General features: G+C 37.1%; 1 protein-coding gene across 1 annotated transcript; it reads right to left on the bottom strand.

Annotated features, from left to right (window-relative positions):
• Positions 1-115: 115 nt before the first annotated feature.
• On the bottom strand, positions 116-13,921 carry fbxw5 (F-box and WD repeat domain containing 5). The gene is made up of 10 exons (XM_055201000.2): positions 13,729-13,921; positions 12,579-12,774; positions 12,162-12,319; positions 10,471-10,654; positions 10,229-10,377; positions 9,632-9,955; positions 9,002-9,185; positions 7,211-7,358; positions 6,416-6,628; positions 116-1,344 (listed from the first exon to the last, which is right to left on the bottom strand). The coding sequence occupies exons 2-10, from the start codon at positions 12,763-12,765 to the stop codon at positions 1,074-1,076; spliced, it is 1,818 nt and encodes a 605-aa protein (XP_055056975.1). The 5' UTR covers positions 12,766-12,774; positions 13,729-13,921; the 3' UTR covers positions 116-1,073.
• Positions 13,922-14,714: the final 793 nt, after the last annotated feature.

Raw genomic sequence — 14,714 nt, 5'->3', positions numbered from 1 at the left:
GTGTGTATATTTTGTCAGCATCTGTCTTGAGTGGTCAAAATTGCAACAACAAGTGTTTATCTGTTTTTGGTGAAACAAGTTTGAGATGGAAAAAGAAATTCATACAGCCATTGGGTAAAAGAAAAATAGTTTAATAAGTAAAACCGATTTTACACCACAAAACAAGATCTAACGTGGCAAAGAGCAACTGGGCCAAAAAGCAACCAAGTCAAAAGAGAAGACCAAGAAAACCAGGTCAATTTAAGACGAAATATTGACCCATGAAACAACTGCTAATGATCCACAACTACACTTTTTGCTGGGCACTGTGAACCATCAAATAAAATTGCGTGATGTGCACAAATAAAATCTTAAGGAAGCCAAAAGAAAGTTATACTCTGCTATAACAAACAAGTAACAGATATTACATCTGAGCTTCACAAATAGACATAATAAGGCTTGGAGAACTCTCATGTTCTCTTCCTCATGACATCCAAAGTTGTTAAGAATGAGCACCTTTGCTGAATGTGTATGATATGTGGTAAAGCACATCATAGGATGACACAAATAAATGAAGTATAGGACTACAGATAAAACAACAATCACGACCATTTTAGCAGAGCTTTGATTTCCTTGCCGTTATTGGGTAGTAGATATCCTGACCATACATGTTCTGTTTGTTCTAGTTCAAAAAACTAGGTCCAAATATTTGAAAACCAAAAGCCAAAAATCCACACATCCCTCCCCCCAAAAAAACTGATGTACAAATGTGCACTGGTGGCACATCATTTTTCATATCTGTGTTACATAGACATAAAAATACACGTGACACATAAGGATGAATATCATATTCATTAACTTAAGATTTTTCCACAAATTCAAAGTCTTCTGCTGTAAACAAATAAACAGAAGTGCAATTTCCATAAGCTTATGATTTGTGTGGCTGTGATGCATCCTACTGGAGGTCCACTAGAAACACAGACCCGTGTGGAAGTCCAGTCAAACATTTCAAGTTTTTTGACCTCATTAATGTCCCATGGAGTGTCTTCATTCAAAGCCTCCGTGACGAAGCCTTTTTTTGTCATGTGATCGGGTCAAGGCTTACCGTTCAAATGAGCACTTCTGTGGCCGAACAGGGAGGAGAGAAGTTTTCGAGCCCTGTGGGGCCGCTGTGGGCTCTGTCCAAGTCGCACCATGCGTGGTGAGCGCCATACTTTAATGGTGGAGTCATCGCTGGCAGACAGCAACAGCTCCTGGTCCGCTGGGCTGAAGGCTACAGAGTTGACCACGTCGTCGTGCTGCAGACGCGCCAGGCAGATGTTGTAGTGCCGGTCCCAGATGTAACCGTGCTTGTCCTCCGCTCCACTGTAGAGACAGTAATAACTACATTAGTCTACACAGTTTTGCTGTTATTATACAAAATTGACCTATGGCTAAGCCCTCAAATGCGATGAGCCAATCACAGTGCACATAGCAACCCATTTTAAGTTTTAAATGGTCAAACGGTGTGCATGGGGTACATACAACTCCGACACGAAGTATCCCGAAAGGCTGGGCGACGGTGTGTATTTTTAACCCTTTCCCAAGCCATACTCAGCCGAGATAAGTGTCTGCTTAATCCAGATTAACCCTTGTGGATTTTTCCAATTCACTACCCTTTCATGTTGTTAAAAAATGGCCAAAAATGGCCACTAAATTAAATGGCTGTAAATTAAACGGATGTATCAGATTAATATTTTGTTCAATTTTTTTGCATAAATCTGTTAATCAACCTCAGTACTGATCAAAACTACCAAATGTTTCCAAAAAAATTCATGATTTTAACTCTTTAATTGCCAAGCTCATAAGTGATGCAACTGATTTGAGAAAAAAAAAAAAAAACAAAATGACTGATTTTCAATATAAAAAGTGATTGTGGACTGGATTTTTTCCCACCTTTTTACCAGTCTTGGGCATGCCAAAGATTAGTAAAACATTGGCTTTGATGCATTTTTAGTTTTTGTGCAGTATCAGATTTTTTTCTCCTCATTTATGGTTTGTGGCCATTTTTGCCCTTATTGACTTCCATTATAACAATGTTTTTTGATTGCAGAGCCATGACACCTTATTAGTATGCATTCTTGATTATTTGTGGCTTTTCCTTTTGCAAAGAGGTAAAATGTGTCATTTTTACTCTTGAACACCATGTGGCACCATTAACCCTTTAGTAGCCTGTGCAAAGAAACAGAGCTTAATTTCTGGTTTGTAAATTGAGTTATTACAGATTAATGCAAAAAAATGTGAAAATAAATTCAATCATTTTTACAGCAGTTTACAACACGTAAGGGTAGTAATTTTGCCAATGGTATATTGTTACGTTTTTTAAAAATCTCAAAGCATTTTCTTGAAATATGTGTAAATATAAGGTTTGTCACCAAAAATCATTTAATTTGCCGAAACACAAAATGACTGATTTTCAATATAAAAAGTGATTAAAGCAGTTTACAACAGGTAAGGGTAGTAAATTTGCCAATGGTATATTGTTAAGTTTTTTTTAAATTTCAAAGCATTTTCTTGAAATATGTGTAAATATAAGGTTTGTCACCAAAAATCATTTCATTTGCCGAAACACAAAATGACTGATTTTCAATATAAAAAGTGATTGTGAACTGGATTTTTTCCCACCTTTTTACCAGTCTTGGGCATGCCAAAGATTAGTAAAAACATTGGCTTTGATGCATTTTTACAGCAGTTTACAACACGTAAGGGTAGTACATTTGCCAATGGTATATTGTTAAGTTTTTTTTTTTACAAATTTCAAAGCATTTTCTTGAAATATGTGTAAATATAAGGTTTGTCACCAAAAATCATTTCATTTGCCGAAACACAAAATGACTGATTTTCAATATAAAAAGTGATTGTGGACTGGATTTTTCCCCACCTTTTTACCAGTCTTGGGCATGCCAAAGATTAGTAAAAACATTGGCTTTGATGCATTTTAAGTTTTTGTGCAGCATCAGATTTTTTTCTCCCTCATTTATGGTTTGTGGCCATTTTTGCCCTATTGACTTCCATTATAACAATGTTTTTTGATTGCGGAGCCATGACACCTTATTAGTATGCATTCTTGATTATTTGTGGCGTTTTTTCTTTTGCAAAGAGGTAAAATGTGTCATTTTTACTCTTGAACACCATGTGGCACCATTAACCCTTTAGTAGCCTGTGCAAAGAAACAGAGCTTAATTTCTGGTTTGTAAATTGAGTTATTACAGATTTATGCAAAAGAATGTGAAAATAAATTCAATCATTTTTACAGCAGTTTACAACACGTAAGGGTAGTAAATTTGCCAATGGTATATTGTTAAGTTTTTAAAAAATTTCAAAGCATTTTCTTGAAATATGTGTAAATATAAGGTTTGTCACCAAAAATCATTTCATTTGCCGAAACACAGAGAAAGTTGTGGCCAAATTAAGACTAAAAAATAACAAAAATGGCCCCAACAACACTTAAGGGTTAAGTTATGCGGTAGACCACAACACCAACGTGGATAAATTAAACAAGAATGTCTACATCTGTTCTAAGGTAAGTCAACAACGTATTTTAACGTTATCTTTAACATCTCTAATGTAACATTAGCCTGACATTATAAAACGTTAACGTTAGCTTCTAGGTGCGTTAACTTGTACATCATGTCACTTAGCTTCATTAACGTATCTGTAAATAACCGAGATAACAAATGTTATTTGTAATAGCAATGTTGTGCTGAATGATTCATGTAAATACTGTAGCACCAAACTAAGGGAGAGGTAACTTACTCTTGGTAAAGATGGTAAAAAGGCTTGTCCTGGAAACGTATGCTGAAGCTTTTAATAGAACTAATCAACGATAAAATTATTAATATAACTCTCCAATGCATAGTTAAGGCCCTTTTGGTAACTTTGAGATGTTATATACAGGGTTCCCACAGGTTCTTGAAATCCTTGAAAGTTTGTGAACCTCGGGGAAAATTCAAGGCCCTGGGAAGTTTTTGACATATACATACAGGTCATTGAAAGTGCTTGAATCTATTTTATGCAAAAAGGTTTCTGGAAAAAAAATCCATATTACTCCCTGTTTAGTGTAGGATAAAATCATAAAAATTCTAGACTTTTTAAACACACGTGCCAAACTGCTTGCTTCAAATGCTTATATCTTCTGTATGCGAATGTTGGTTCATACCAAAATGCTTTTTTGCATAGTTGTGTTTGACACATAAAAATGTCTCGGGGTAACGTATGTAACTGTTGTTCCCTGAGAAGGGAACAAGACGCTGCGTCTCCCTTGCCATCCCTGTAACACAGTCTTTGGCAATATTTCAGATAGCGAAATAATTTCTGGCTCCCGCTCCACCCGGTCTTTGTCATTATGCCTCACCATTGGTTGAATTTTATATACACATTCAGACGCACTTACCCCTGGAGGTGTCCCCAAAGTGTCACCGCAGTGACGCAGCACGAATTCCCTTGAATTCACTTGAAGGGAACTGTAACAATGTATCTTCAAAGGTAACACAATGTAACCTTGCTCTCACTTGAAATGTGTCCCTACATTTAGTCCTTGAATTTGAGGGTATTGGACCTGGAATGTCCTTGAATTTGAAGTTAACTAAGGTGTGGGAACCCTGTATATATAGTCTATCTGTCTAAAAAAATCATCAATTGCCTGCTGTGAAATGTCTCCTACTGTGATAGCTGCCATAGCGCCTATCACCTAATGTTGATTATTTGTCCGAGTGAGTGGAGGGGGCGTGGCGTAGCCATAGGTCAAATGGGCTATTGAGACCTAGACAGTAAAGTCATGTCAAAAATGAAAATAAATGTGAAATCAGTGATTGAAATCAAACTTAGATTCTCCTAATCTAAACGGGTCCACTTAGATCTGAAAACCCGAGGTCCAACCAGAGCGTGTTCGGGTCAAAAATTTCACACGTGCCTCGGACATGGGTTGGGTATAATATTTGCGGTCTAGGGTAATTTAAATGTATGTGTTTTTTGCCGAAAGGACCCGAGAAGACCCAAACTCTCGCGTATGTGCATCGAGTCATCCCCCAGACATAGTTTGCAGGGTTCCCACACGTTAGTTAGCTTCAAATTCAAATTAGCTTTCAAGGACTTTCCAGGTCCAATGCCCTCAAATTCAAGGACTAAATGTTGGGACAAATTTCAAGTGAGAGCAATGTAACATTGTGTTCAACTCTTTTAAGATACATTGTTACAGTTCCCTTTCAAGGGGACCCGCACTGCGTCCCTGCTGTGACACTTTGGGGACGCCTCCAGTGCATCTGAATGTGTTTACAAAATTCAACCAATGGTGAGGCTTAATGACAAAGACAGGGTGACGCGGAAGCCAGGAAGCATATTGCTATCTGGAATATTGCCAAAGACGATGTTACAGAGACGAAGGAAGTATGGCAAGGGAGACGCAGCGTCTCGTTCCCTTCTTAGGGAAAATCAGTTACAACATTCGCATACAGAAGATATAAGCATTCAAAGTGAACAGCCCAGCACATGTGCTCAAAAAAGTCCAGATCTTTTATGATATTATCCTACACTAGATTCACAAACTTTCAAGGACCCATGGGAACCCTGTGTTTGGCTGGCCAGTGGGGGTTCTTTCTGTCTGACTGGTGCGTGCGGGCCGCTGACTGTATAAATGTCAGTGCCAGTTGTCAGGTCGGACTCTGATCTTATTTTTTCTGGGTTTTTCTCACGTCAGGGCTTTCTTTACAAAAAAAATGATGCACATTGGATTCAGGTCATTTCGGGCCGGGTACATTTCTTCGGACCCGAGAAGACCTCTATATCTAATCTCACCATTAGACTATCACATATCAGTCTGGATATCACAGGCAGGGTGCTACATACAGTGGTGTGAAACAGATCATGAAACAAATGTAAATATTAAATCGAAGATAACAAAAGTAAACACACATGGCCCTGTGTGAAAATGACCTGACCTCAATTCTATGGATATGCTATGGCATGACCTTAAAAAGGCAGTTTATGCTAAAAAAAAAAAAAACTCAAGTGTGGCTGAATTACGACAATTCTGCAAAGATAAGCGAGCCAAAATTTCTCCACAGTGCTGTAACAGACTCATTGCAAATTAGGTTTAGGGGGCAAGCACTTTTTCCACACAGGGCCATGTGGGTTTGGATTTTGTTTTCCCTTCATAATAAAAACTGCATGTTGTGTTTACTTGTGTTATCTTTGATTTAAATTTGTGATTTAAAGTGTGAAAAACATAAAAATATATATATATCACACTACTGTATGTTTAGCATCCTAAATATTAGGGGGTCCTTCAAAAACACTTTTTGTTGTGCTATAAAAAATCATGAATGTTAACCCTAGGACTGTCATTTCAGCCAATAAAACAAACGTAAAAATAACGTACTGCAACTTATATCTTGCTTACCTGGCAACAAAATCCCTGCTGACATCGAGGAAGATGAAGAAGCATTCGTCATTCGGAGTGAAAGCCCGGTGGGCTCGAAGGCTGCGACGCTCCTCTCTTAGACTCTTCAGATCAATCACGTGCAGGTCGATCTCTTCTGCGATAGGTGGAGGGGACATAGGATCTGATATCACACAGCCCGTTGGCCATGCTCGACTGTTCACATACAAGTACCTGTCAATAGACATCAGCAAAAACTTGATAGCCTGACCTGATGTTGCTTTTATTTCTGCAGGGTTCCCACATTTTGACTAATGAATGAATTTGAACTTTTTGATGGGTTATTAAAGTCATTTGTGATGTCGAGGGTGACTACATGAGGACTGAATTACTGTAAGCTATCCCTTTAAATAGTAACTAGCACCTGACTACCACGGCAAAAACCCAGAAACATTGTTTGTTTACAATAATGGTAAACTTTCCAGACATTATTATAGTGTGTTTTGGACAGATAACAACTGCTCGCATTTTCCTCAGAAAAGAAAAAATCTATAATTTTATAATTATAATTTTTAAAAATAATTTTGCTGATATTAATATTTTAGTGTAAAACTGAATTGTATTAAGTCTTAAAATAAAAATCTATCACTTTCAGTTTTTTTACTGTGGCAAACCGGTCTCAGGAACACAAATGACAAAGCCTACTTTCAAAAGCTTTTAATAGCAGTATGAATTTACTGGATAAGCTTTATAAGGCCACAGTCAACAGTCAGCTTAAGAAGAAAAGCTTAATGTTTTGCTGCACAGCAGACACACCTGTGGTCGGGTGACAGTCCCATGCCAATGATGTGACCATGTATGTCGATCACATGATCCAGCGAGTCAAAGAACTCCTCTGTGCTGCGCTCCTCTCCCAACACGGGCCCACAAGTTGTCATCTGTTCAGGCATTATACGCTTAATACCTGACCCAAACACAAAACATACAAAACAGACATTTATGGAATTAGCAGAGTAATAAGCTATCACACATTTAACATGCACCAGCCTCAGGCAATTGCGCTGTTACAATATATGTGTTACAATATATCAAAATGATCGCAGGTGTGCATACCAAAATAGTTCACATACATACGTTGCATTCATCCCAACGATCAGGATGAATGTAAAGCGTATGTTCAGGGCCGGCCCAGGCCGTGTTGGTGTCCTAGGCAAGTTTTTCAAATTGTCAGCCCAATACAAAAATAAATAAATAAATAATTTAAAAATAATAATAATAAAAGTGTTTTTGTAATAATTAAAAAAATGAATTTGAAAAATGCTTATTTAAACATACAAATGCTGATATATACATACAAGTATTAAAATCATTCATATTCATATATAAAGGTCTATCTCTCTACTCTATAGATAAATAGATACAGATAGATACAGATAGATAGATAGATAGATAGATAGATAGATAGATAGATAGATAGATAGATAGATAGATAGATAGATAGATAGATAGATAGATAGATAGATAGATAGATAGATAGATAGATAGATAGATAGATAGACCTTTTGCGTGTGGTTTTTTTTCATTTCTTATCTCCTTATGTATTTTTTTCAACACATCCCATCATTTTTTTTATATTAACCAATCTACCAAATGGTTAATTTGTCACTTAAGGGAATTCATACACATACTATGGAAATCAAAAAATATGAACTATAATACTGTTTTTTTAAACATAATAAAAAAAATAGTTTTGTATATTCAATTTTATTTATTTATTGAAGTATAAAGTATTAAAATATTAAAAAGTAACACAAAATAACTAAAAGTATAACTCAAAATGTGCTCAACCATTTGGTCGAGCAGGCAGTTAAAGGACAGCAATCGCTAATGCACTGGTAGAGATAGAGAGACCGAGAAAAAGAGAGAGCGTGGCCCAGTACAAAAATGGAAATGATTGATGTTATTTGAAGTCGGCCTTTAAGGACAAAATACCCGATTAAGCCATTACGTAGCTATTATACAAATTTTTATCAGGACGTTCTTGCGACCCGGTGGCAACTTGTCCACGACCCGGTAGTGAATCGTGACCCGGGCAAATTGCATATTTAGACCTCGATGTGGATGAAATTTGGCCCTGATTGCATATCGTAATGTTCTTCAATAGAGTGCAGCCCTAACGGTACACGCAAGAAATACTCTAATAAGAAACACCTATGCATCACACCGAAACCGCCCCCGTGTGTTATAATAATAATAATAATACATTTTATTTAAAGGCGCCTTTCAGAGCACTCTAGGACACCGTACAGTAAAATGACAGTCATAAAACAACTCAAGACAATACAACAGAACATCAACAGTAAAACACACAATATTTAAAACTGATCAGAAATAGCTCATTTAAATAGGCACGGTTTAAGACGTGATTTAAAAGTAACCAGAAAATCACTTTCACACCAAGCATTTTTTTATATAGTGATTCATAAAGGAAGATTGCTAAAATCTTTGGCTTATTCTTTTTGGATACACTAGGCCGTTCATAGTCTGAGGCTTGAACTAATGTGAAGAGTAATAAATCATACAGCTTTGTGTGAAAATCACATTTACCTATTTGGTGAGGGGAATAGGTGAGGCTGCCTGTGGTGAAGAGGAGGTAAGTCTTTTCTTCTTCACCTCCAGGAGCAGATGGAGACACCAGGTTTGGATCAGGAGCTTTTGTGCGCCTGCTGCCCATTAGCTTTGCCACATGCGTCTCTAACTCACGATCGCGGGCTGCGGTGTTCTTACGTCCCTAATGGCAGAAACAGATACATATACTGAGAATACAGAAGAACAGGTAAAGTGATTTGTTTTACAATAAAGTGATTTGTTTTACAATGGATGCCTTATTGAAGTTTTGTGTGGTATATGCTTGTCTTAGAATTTTTTTACTGTTTTAGGTCTGGGTTTTAAATTTGATTGGCTGCGCATAGACGAAGCACTGACATCACTGTATAAAAGTTTGTATCACTCTGCTTGTAGGTTATTGGAACTAGCAGAACCAATTTTGTTACAGAAGAATGACATGAACTGGCTAGGTTTGATCTAAAATGAATGTTACAAGCGTTTTCTCTTAATTGACAAGATGACATGAACAATAGCAGATATATAAATTATCGTATATAAATATGAACAGTGATGTTCATTACACATACAACATGCTTTAGTTTGAGTTGTTTCTTTCCTAATGGCTCTTACATGTATAACATGCTGCAATCCAGATGGGTTAAATGAGGGCAGATGTGCAGAGCCTCTCTTGTCTCTTCGCTCCTCATCCACATAATCCTCATCTTCTTCATCCTCCTCCTCTTCACTGTCTGTGCTCCCAAGATCAAAGAGCAAAGGCTGGTGCTGTTGTGTCTGCTGGGCCTGAGCCTGTGATTGAGCTTCGTAGTCCAGAAGCAGGTCCGGGGAGTCATGACGACGACAGTGGGCGACCATCACTGTGCGGATGGTGCTGGCATTAATGTTTTGGATCTTAAAGAGACGCTTCACCACATTCACATTTTCTGACTCAATGTCCTGTATACAGAGGCACAAAATACCCTAATTTAGTAAATACTACATTTTCTTCTTCTGAGAGCTTGACAAATGACTTTAAAGGGACACAAGGCAGCATTTTTATGTTAATAAAATGTTGTCTGATGAAGATTCCAGAAAATTAAATTGGGTTAACTTTTCCTTATTAAGACTAAATTGGAATGGGTCTCTTTGAGACTTTTTGAGAAGAATGGCTGAAAATTGCATTATTCACAAATGTATATACACATTTTATTGAAATTATGGAAAACACACCTGGAAGGCTTTGTTGAGCCAAAGCACAGTGCAGGAGGTCATGTTGCCAATCCAATGCAAGTTACCAGAGATGAGGTGAGTCTCATTCAGCCAGCAGCCGAACACGTCGTAGGGCTTATTTCTCACACGAGACAGCAGGGTGTAGTTCTCTAAAAATCCATAACAATGAGATCAACCAAAAAGTGACTTGCAGTACAATATTGTGAGTATCTGTGGCAAGTACATACAAAAACTCTCTCTACCTAAACTAATGACTGCGATCTCTCCGGAAGAGGAGTGATGTGGGCCCAGGTAAACCCCTGAGACCAGCAGGAGTGTGTCATCAGCGTTAAACTGGGAGAACTGAGTGTAGCCCCAGTTAAAATGCCGCATGCTGGAACTGTGAACCAAAGAGATGGTGCCATCTGGACGCTCTGTGTCCCACAGCTAAAAAAACACCAGAGGAATTACAAATATGTAGACAAAGTGTCAAAAATAGTAGCAAAAACTGACAGAAGCAGATTAAATAGAATTGTTTAATAGGACTCATAAATAACAATAGCAATACAGAAGGGGGGCTGACCAATAACGTGGCCACAAACTTGTCACATTTTGCCTGATCCCATTTTTCAAACTTTAGTTAGTGTTTAATGTTGCTGTTAAAGCATAAATAATACCTGCAAAATGATAAACCTCAAAGTTCACTGCTAGGCGATATATGAAGGGTTTGGTTGCAAAACGCAATAAATCCATTTTGACAAATTTCAGTAAAAACTTGTTTTCTATACCAAGAAAGTGACAAGATGAAAACCACTATTTTCTGTTACAAACTTTCACATAGCATCTCTAGGTTATAAAAACATAAAAAATTCAAATCCATAACTTGATTTTTAAAGATTTATTATAAAAACTAATTCTTTTTTACACAAAATGCAATAAATCCATTACAAGTTTTTTTTCAAATCTATTGAATCAATAAATGTGCATTCATCTTTGCCATGTTATATTCATTTAGCTGAACAGTTGTATACACTGATTAAAAAAATAAACATTAATGACATTAACCAAAAATGTACTTTGTCATATAGTCATTGCTGCGGTTATACTTGATGTCGTCGCTTAACATTTTTCACAGCAATCAGCTGTAAAAAAAATTGGTCCTGCTCGATTTTCGTTGACTTTGAGTAAAAAAATGGAAAGTTTTTCATAAGATCCCCTGGGGTCAATGTGAATCTTGATGCTGTCGGGATAACAAGCAACCGGCTCCTGAGTGCCTCTCGTGTAAATTATTATATGTTGATGGCTTACGTTTCTTTCCCGTCACAGAAAACCACCACAGGTTTATCAATACCATTAAAGTATTATTTTGTATTTGTTTGTTTGTTGATAACAACAAAAATAACAAATTACTTCATTATTAGTTAGTAAAATAATTGTTAGGGCCAGTCCTTGATTAGTTAAAACATTTAAAAATAACATGATTTCAGTTTCTTATTCATTTATTTTATCATCGAGGGTTTCTTAAAAAGTGTAAAAATATTGTCTCGTTTCTCGTGAACCCAATCTCGCGTCTCGTCTCGTGGATTAAGTGTCTCGTCACACCCCTACCGTGTACTCAACGCTCCGCCATTCTTTATTTATAATGCGTGGAATGCAGCGCTGTGATTTGTTGAACGGATTTATTGCATTTTGCAGAAAAGAGGAGTGGCGTTTTGGGAAAAAAGATGACAGAATAACAAATACCAAATTTTTTTTTGGTAAACTATCCCCTTAAAATCGGTTTGTGGAAAAAAGGGTACTATTACTTTTCTAAGCAATCAAACCTACTGATCTTTACCAAGGACCTAAAAATATCTCTACACAACTGAGAATATTGAGCACGCCAGACCACTCAAACATTCTCTAACCTGACAAACAATGACTAAATGCTAATGTTCAACCAAATGGCAATTACCTTAACAGTGCAGTCTTTGGAACAGGAGGAAAAGCGGTGCCCGCGGTGAGAGAAGGCCAGATGCAAGACCTGGTCATGATGTTCCTTTAAAGTTTGAACCTCCACACAGGGGATACAGTCATACAACCGCTTAAACTCCCTGTACCATGACAAAGCCGCTACACACGTGCAGGAAATGCAAAAAAACAAAATAAGTAAAACATTTTGTGAACTTTGGCCATCGTCACAGTTCTTCAAAATGAACCATATAACATCTGGCAGGCATCTATCTAAATGAACAGTGATGAATACATACATCCCCTTGGAATCTAACCTATATCACCAGTATTCAAAAGACTTGGATTATACTGCACAAGTCATATTTGCTAACAATGGATTTTTCTAAAGAATTAAGTACAACGTGAATCATCTCAGCACCTGGGTGGCGGGGCACAGAGCGTGGGATGCGGTAGTAGTTGTAGAAGAGCTCCTTCCAGAGAAACTCATCCCGTGACACAGCGAACCACTGATGGCAGGTAAGGCCAGCGCTTAGCACCGCCTTGTGAGGAAGATGCAAGAAGATCTCCAGCACCAGGCTGTCTGGCAAGCCAGGGCCACTTGCCATCCTGACATCCTGAAGGAGCAGAACGTTATCAATGTCTATCATCAGTCAAAAAACATTCAACAAAGCAACATCTGGGGTTGGTGTGAAAGAAAAAAGCTACACAATGAATTCTTAAAATTCTCATCAAGCTTGAGCGAAAGCCTGATTAGGTGTTTTTTTTTTTTTTTTTGAAAACTGACACTGTTTATCTGAGATAATAAAGGTGCTCTGATCCTGTTCAACTTGCTTTGCGGATTCCAGCGTTTCATGGACAAATAGAAAGTTTTGTTTTGTCTAGACTTTTAATCAAAATTCTTGTTTTGTTTAGACTTTAAACCAGAACCCTCAACAGCTTTACTGGTGGTATGATTTGTAACAAATCCTAAGGCCTTCAAAACCTATCCTCTGGAAATAGACATGACATTCCCTACTGGTGCTTATCCATTCTAAGCTACACATGTCTCACCCCTCTCATTTTCTCTCTTTCTAATTTAAGATCTGCCAGTTTTTACAGTAAGACAATCTCTCCTTCTCAACCCAGATTATTTTTTATTTATTCAATAAAATAAAAACATTTAAACTATAATATTTCAAAAGCAGCTTTAACACACATTTGTCGTATTATAGCAAATTATTTTAACGTTATGGCAGATATTATAATTAGACACACATTGATTTAACCTACTCGTTTCTAAATCTTCAATTAATCATTTTAATGGTAAAGTTACACGCGAAATTGGCAGTTTAAACATTGTGTACAGTATAAAACCTGTTTCTTTTCTTGATAAACAGTGTACAGTTTGAACTTCCTGAAATTACATCGATATGTCGCTGTTATTAATGTTATTTATCTTTAGCAGCTGAAGCGGCTAACAAGCTAAGCTAAGCTAAGCTCATGACCAACGTTCACCATAAACAAAATGTATACTGATCAGTGGTGTGACACTATATAAGAGATGAATATTTAGTTTAATTTTACATTACCTGCCAAATGCCACAATTTGTGGAATGAATTGTAAGTTTATATCTACAGAAAATAAAGTATTCTAAATTCGTTTAAACTCCGATAGAACTAGCACCAACTATAGTCTAGATTAATCAAACACCGATGCAGTGCGTCTGCGTGCTATGTCTTAAAACTGCAAGTCAAACGAATCGATCACAGAACAAACGAGTAAACAGGTGTTTCAACATCACAAAAAAATTAAAGCTGCAAGCAGCGATGGTAGGACCCTCGCACGCATGGGTACCGCCACCCTAGTGCCTTAGTTAAGCAGTGAACCAGGGGGAAATTAATTTAAGTGGGTAAGGGGAAAATAGGTGGATATTCAAAGGAGCTTTGATGTGCCACACCTCCTGTGTGCAGCAGGCGGCGCTAACTGATTGTTGTTATTGATGTGTTCAGGCCAGGACCCTTGTCAAACATATGAAGTCTGTGACAGGTCAGACATTGTTTGCCTAAGTTACAACAGCTTTCTTCTGGTGAAACATCAACATTTGCCAGAACGCCACGGACACGCCCTTTAACGAAAATATAAGAGCTTCACAATTTATCATTGTTAAGTCTTTAAGTTCAGATTGACCAAATATGTTGATCTGAATATTTTTTTTATTTAATATTTAAGTACATTAACATACTTTTACTCAAGTAAAAGTAGACAATTTTAATGTAATTAGGTATTAAATAAATGTTAATATGCAATATTAAAGAATACACAGTATGACTCTATGCTTTAGAATGTAGTGATGTAAATTTTTTCCCAGGACAAACACCCTAATAAAGCACAGATGCATGGAAAATGTAAATAATGTAACTAAGTATTGTCCACCTATCAAGTCCAACTAAATTTAATTTATAATAGTCATTTTTACTGGCATTTTCGCAGCACCCGCTATGAAAACCAGCCATTTTGTTGAACGTTTGCCACTCAACAGGGTGAGTTCCGGCGTGGTCACGTGGAAAAGTGTTG

This window comes from Misgurnus anguillicaudatus, chromosome 22, assembly GCF_027580225.2.
Source record: "Misgurnus anguillicaudatus chromosome 22, ASM2758022v2, whole genome shotgun sequence".
Taxonomy (NCBI): Eukaryota; Metazoa; Chordata; class Actinopteri; order Cypriniformes; family Cobitidae; genus Misgurnus; species Misgurnus anguillicaudatus.
Note: the sequence above shows the minus strand (reverse complement) of the source record. Positions and strands in the feature narration are given on the sequence as shown.

What these genes read in the sequence shown, in the direction of transcription:
- fbxw5 (XM_055201000.2), bottom strand. Translation starts at nt 12,765, where the DNA reads ATGGCAAGTGGCCCTGGCTTGCCAGACAGCCTGGTGCTGGAGATCTTC. An exon ending in CCAAAGACTGCACTGTTAAG is followed by an intron (nt 10,655 to 12,161) that starts GTAATTGCCATT and finishes GTGTTTTTTTAG; the next exon opens with CTGTGGGACACAGAGCGTCC. An exon ending in AGCAGGGATTTTGTTGCCAG is followed by an intron (nt 1,345 to 6,415) that starts GTAAGCAAGATA and finishes CTGTCTCTACAG; the next exon opens with TGGAGCGGAGGACAAGCACG.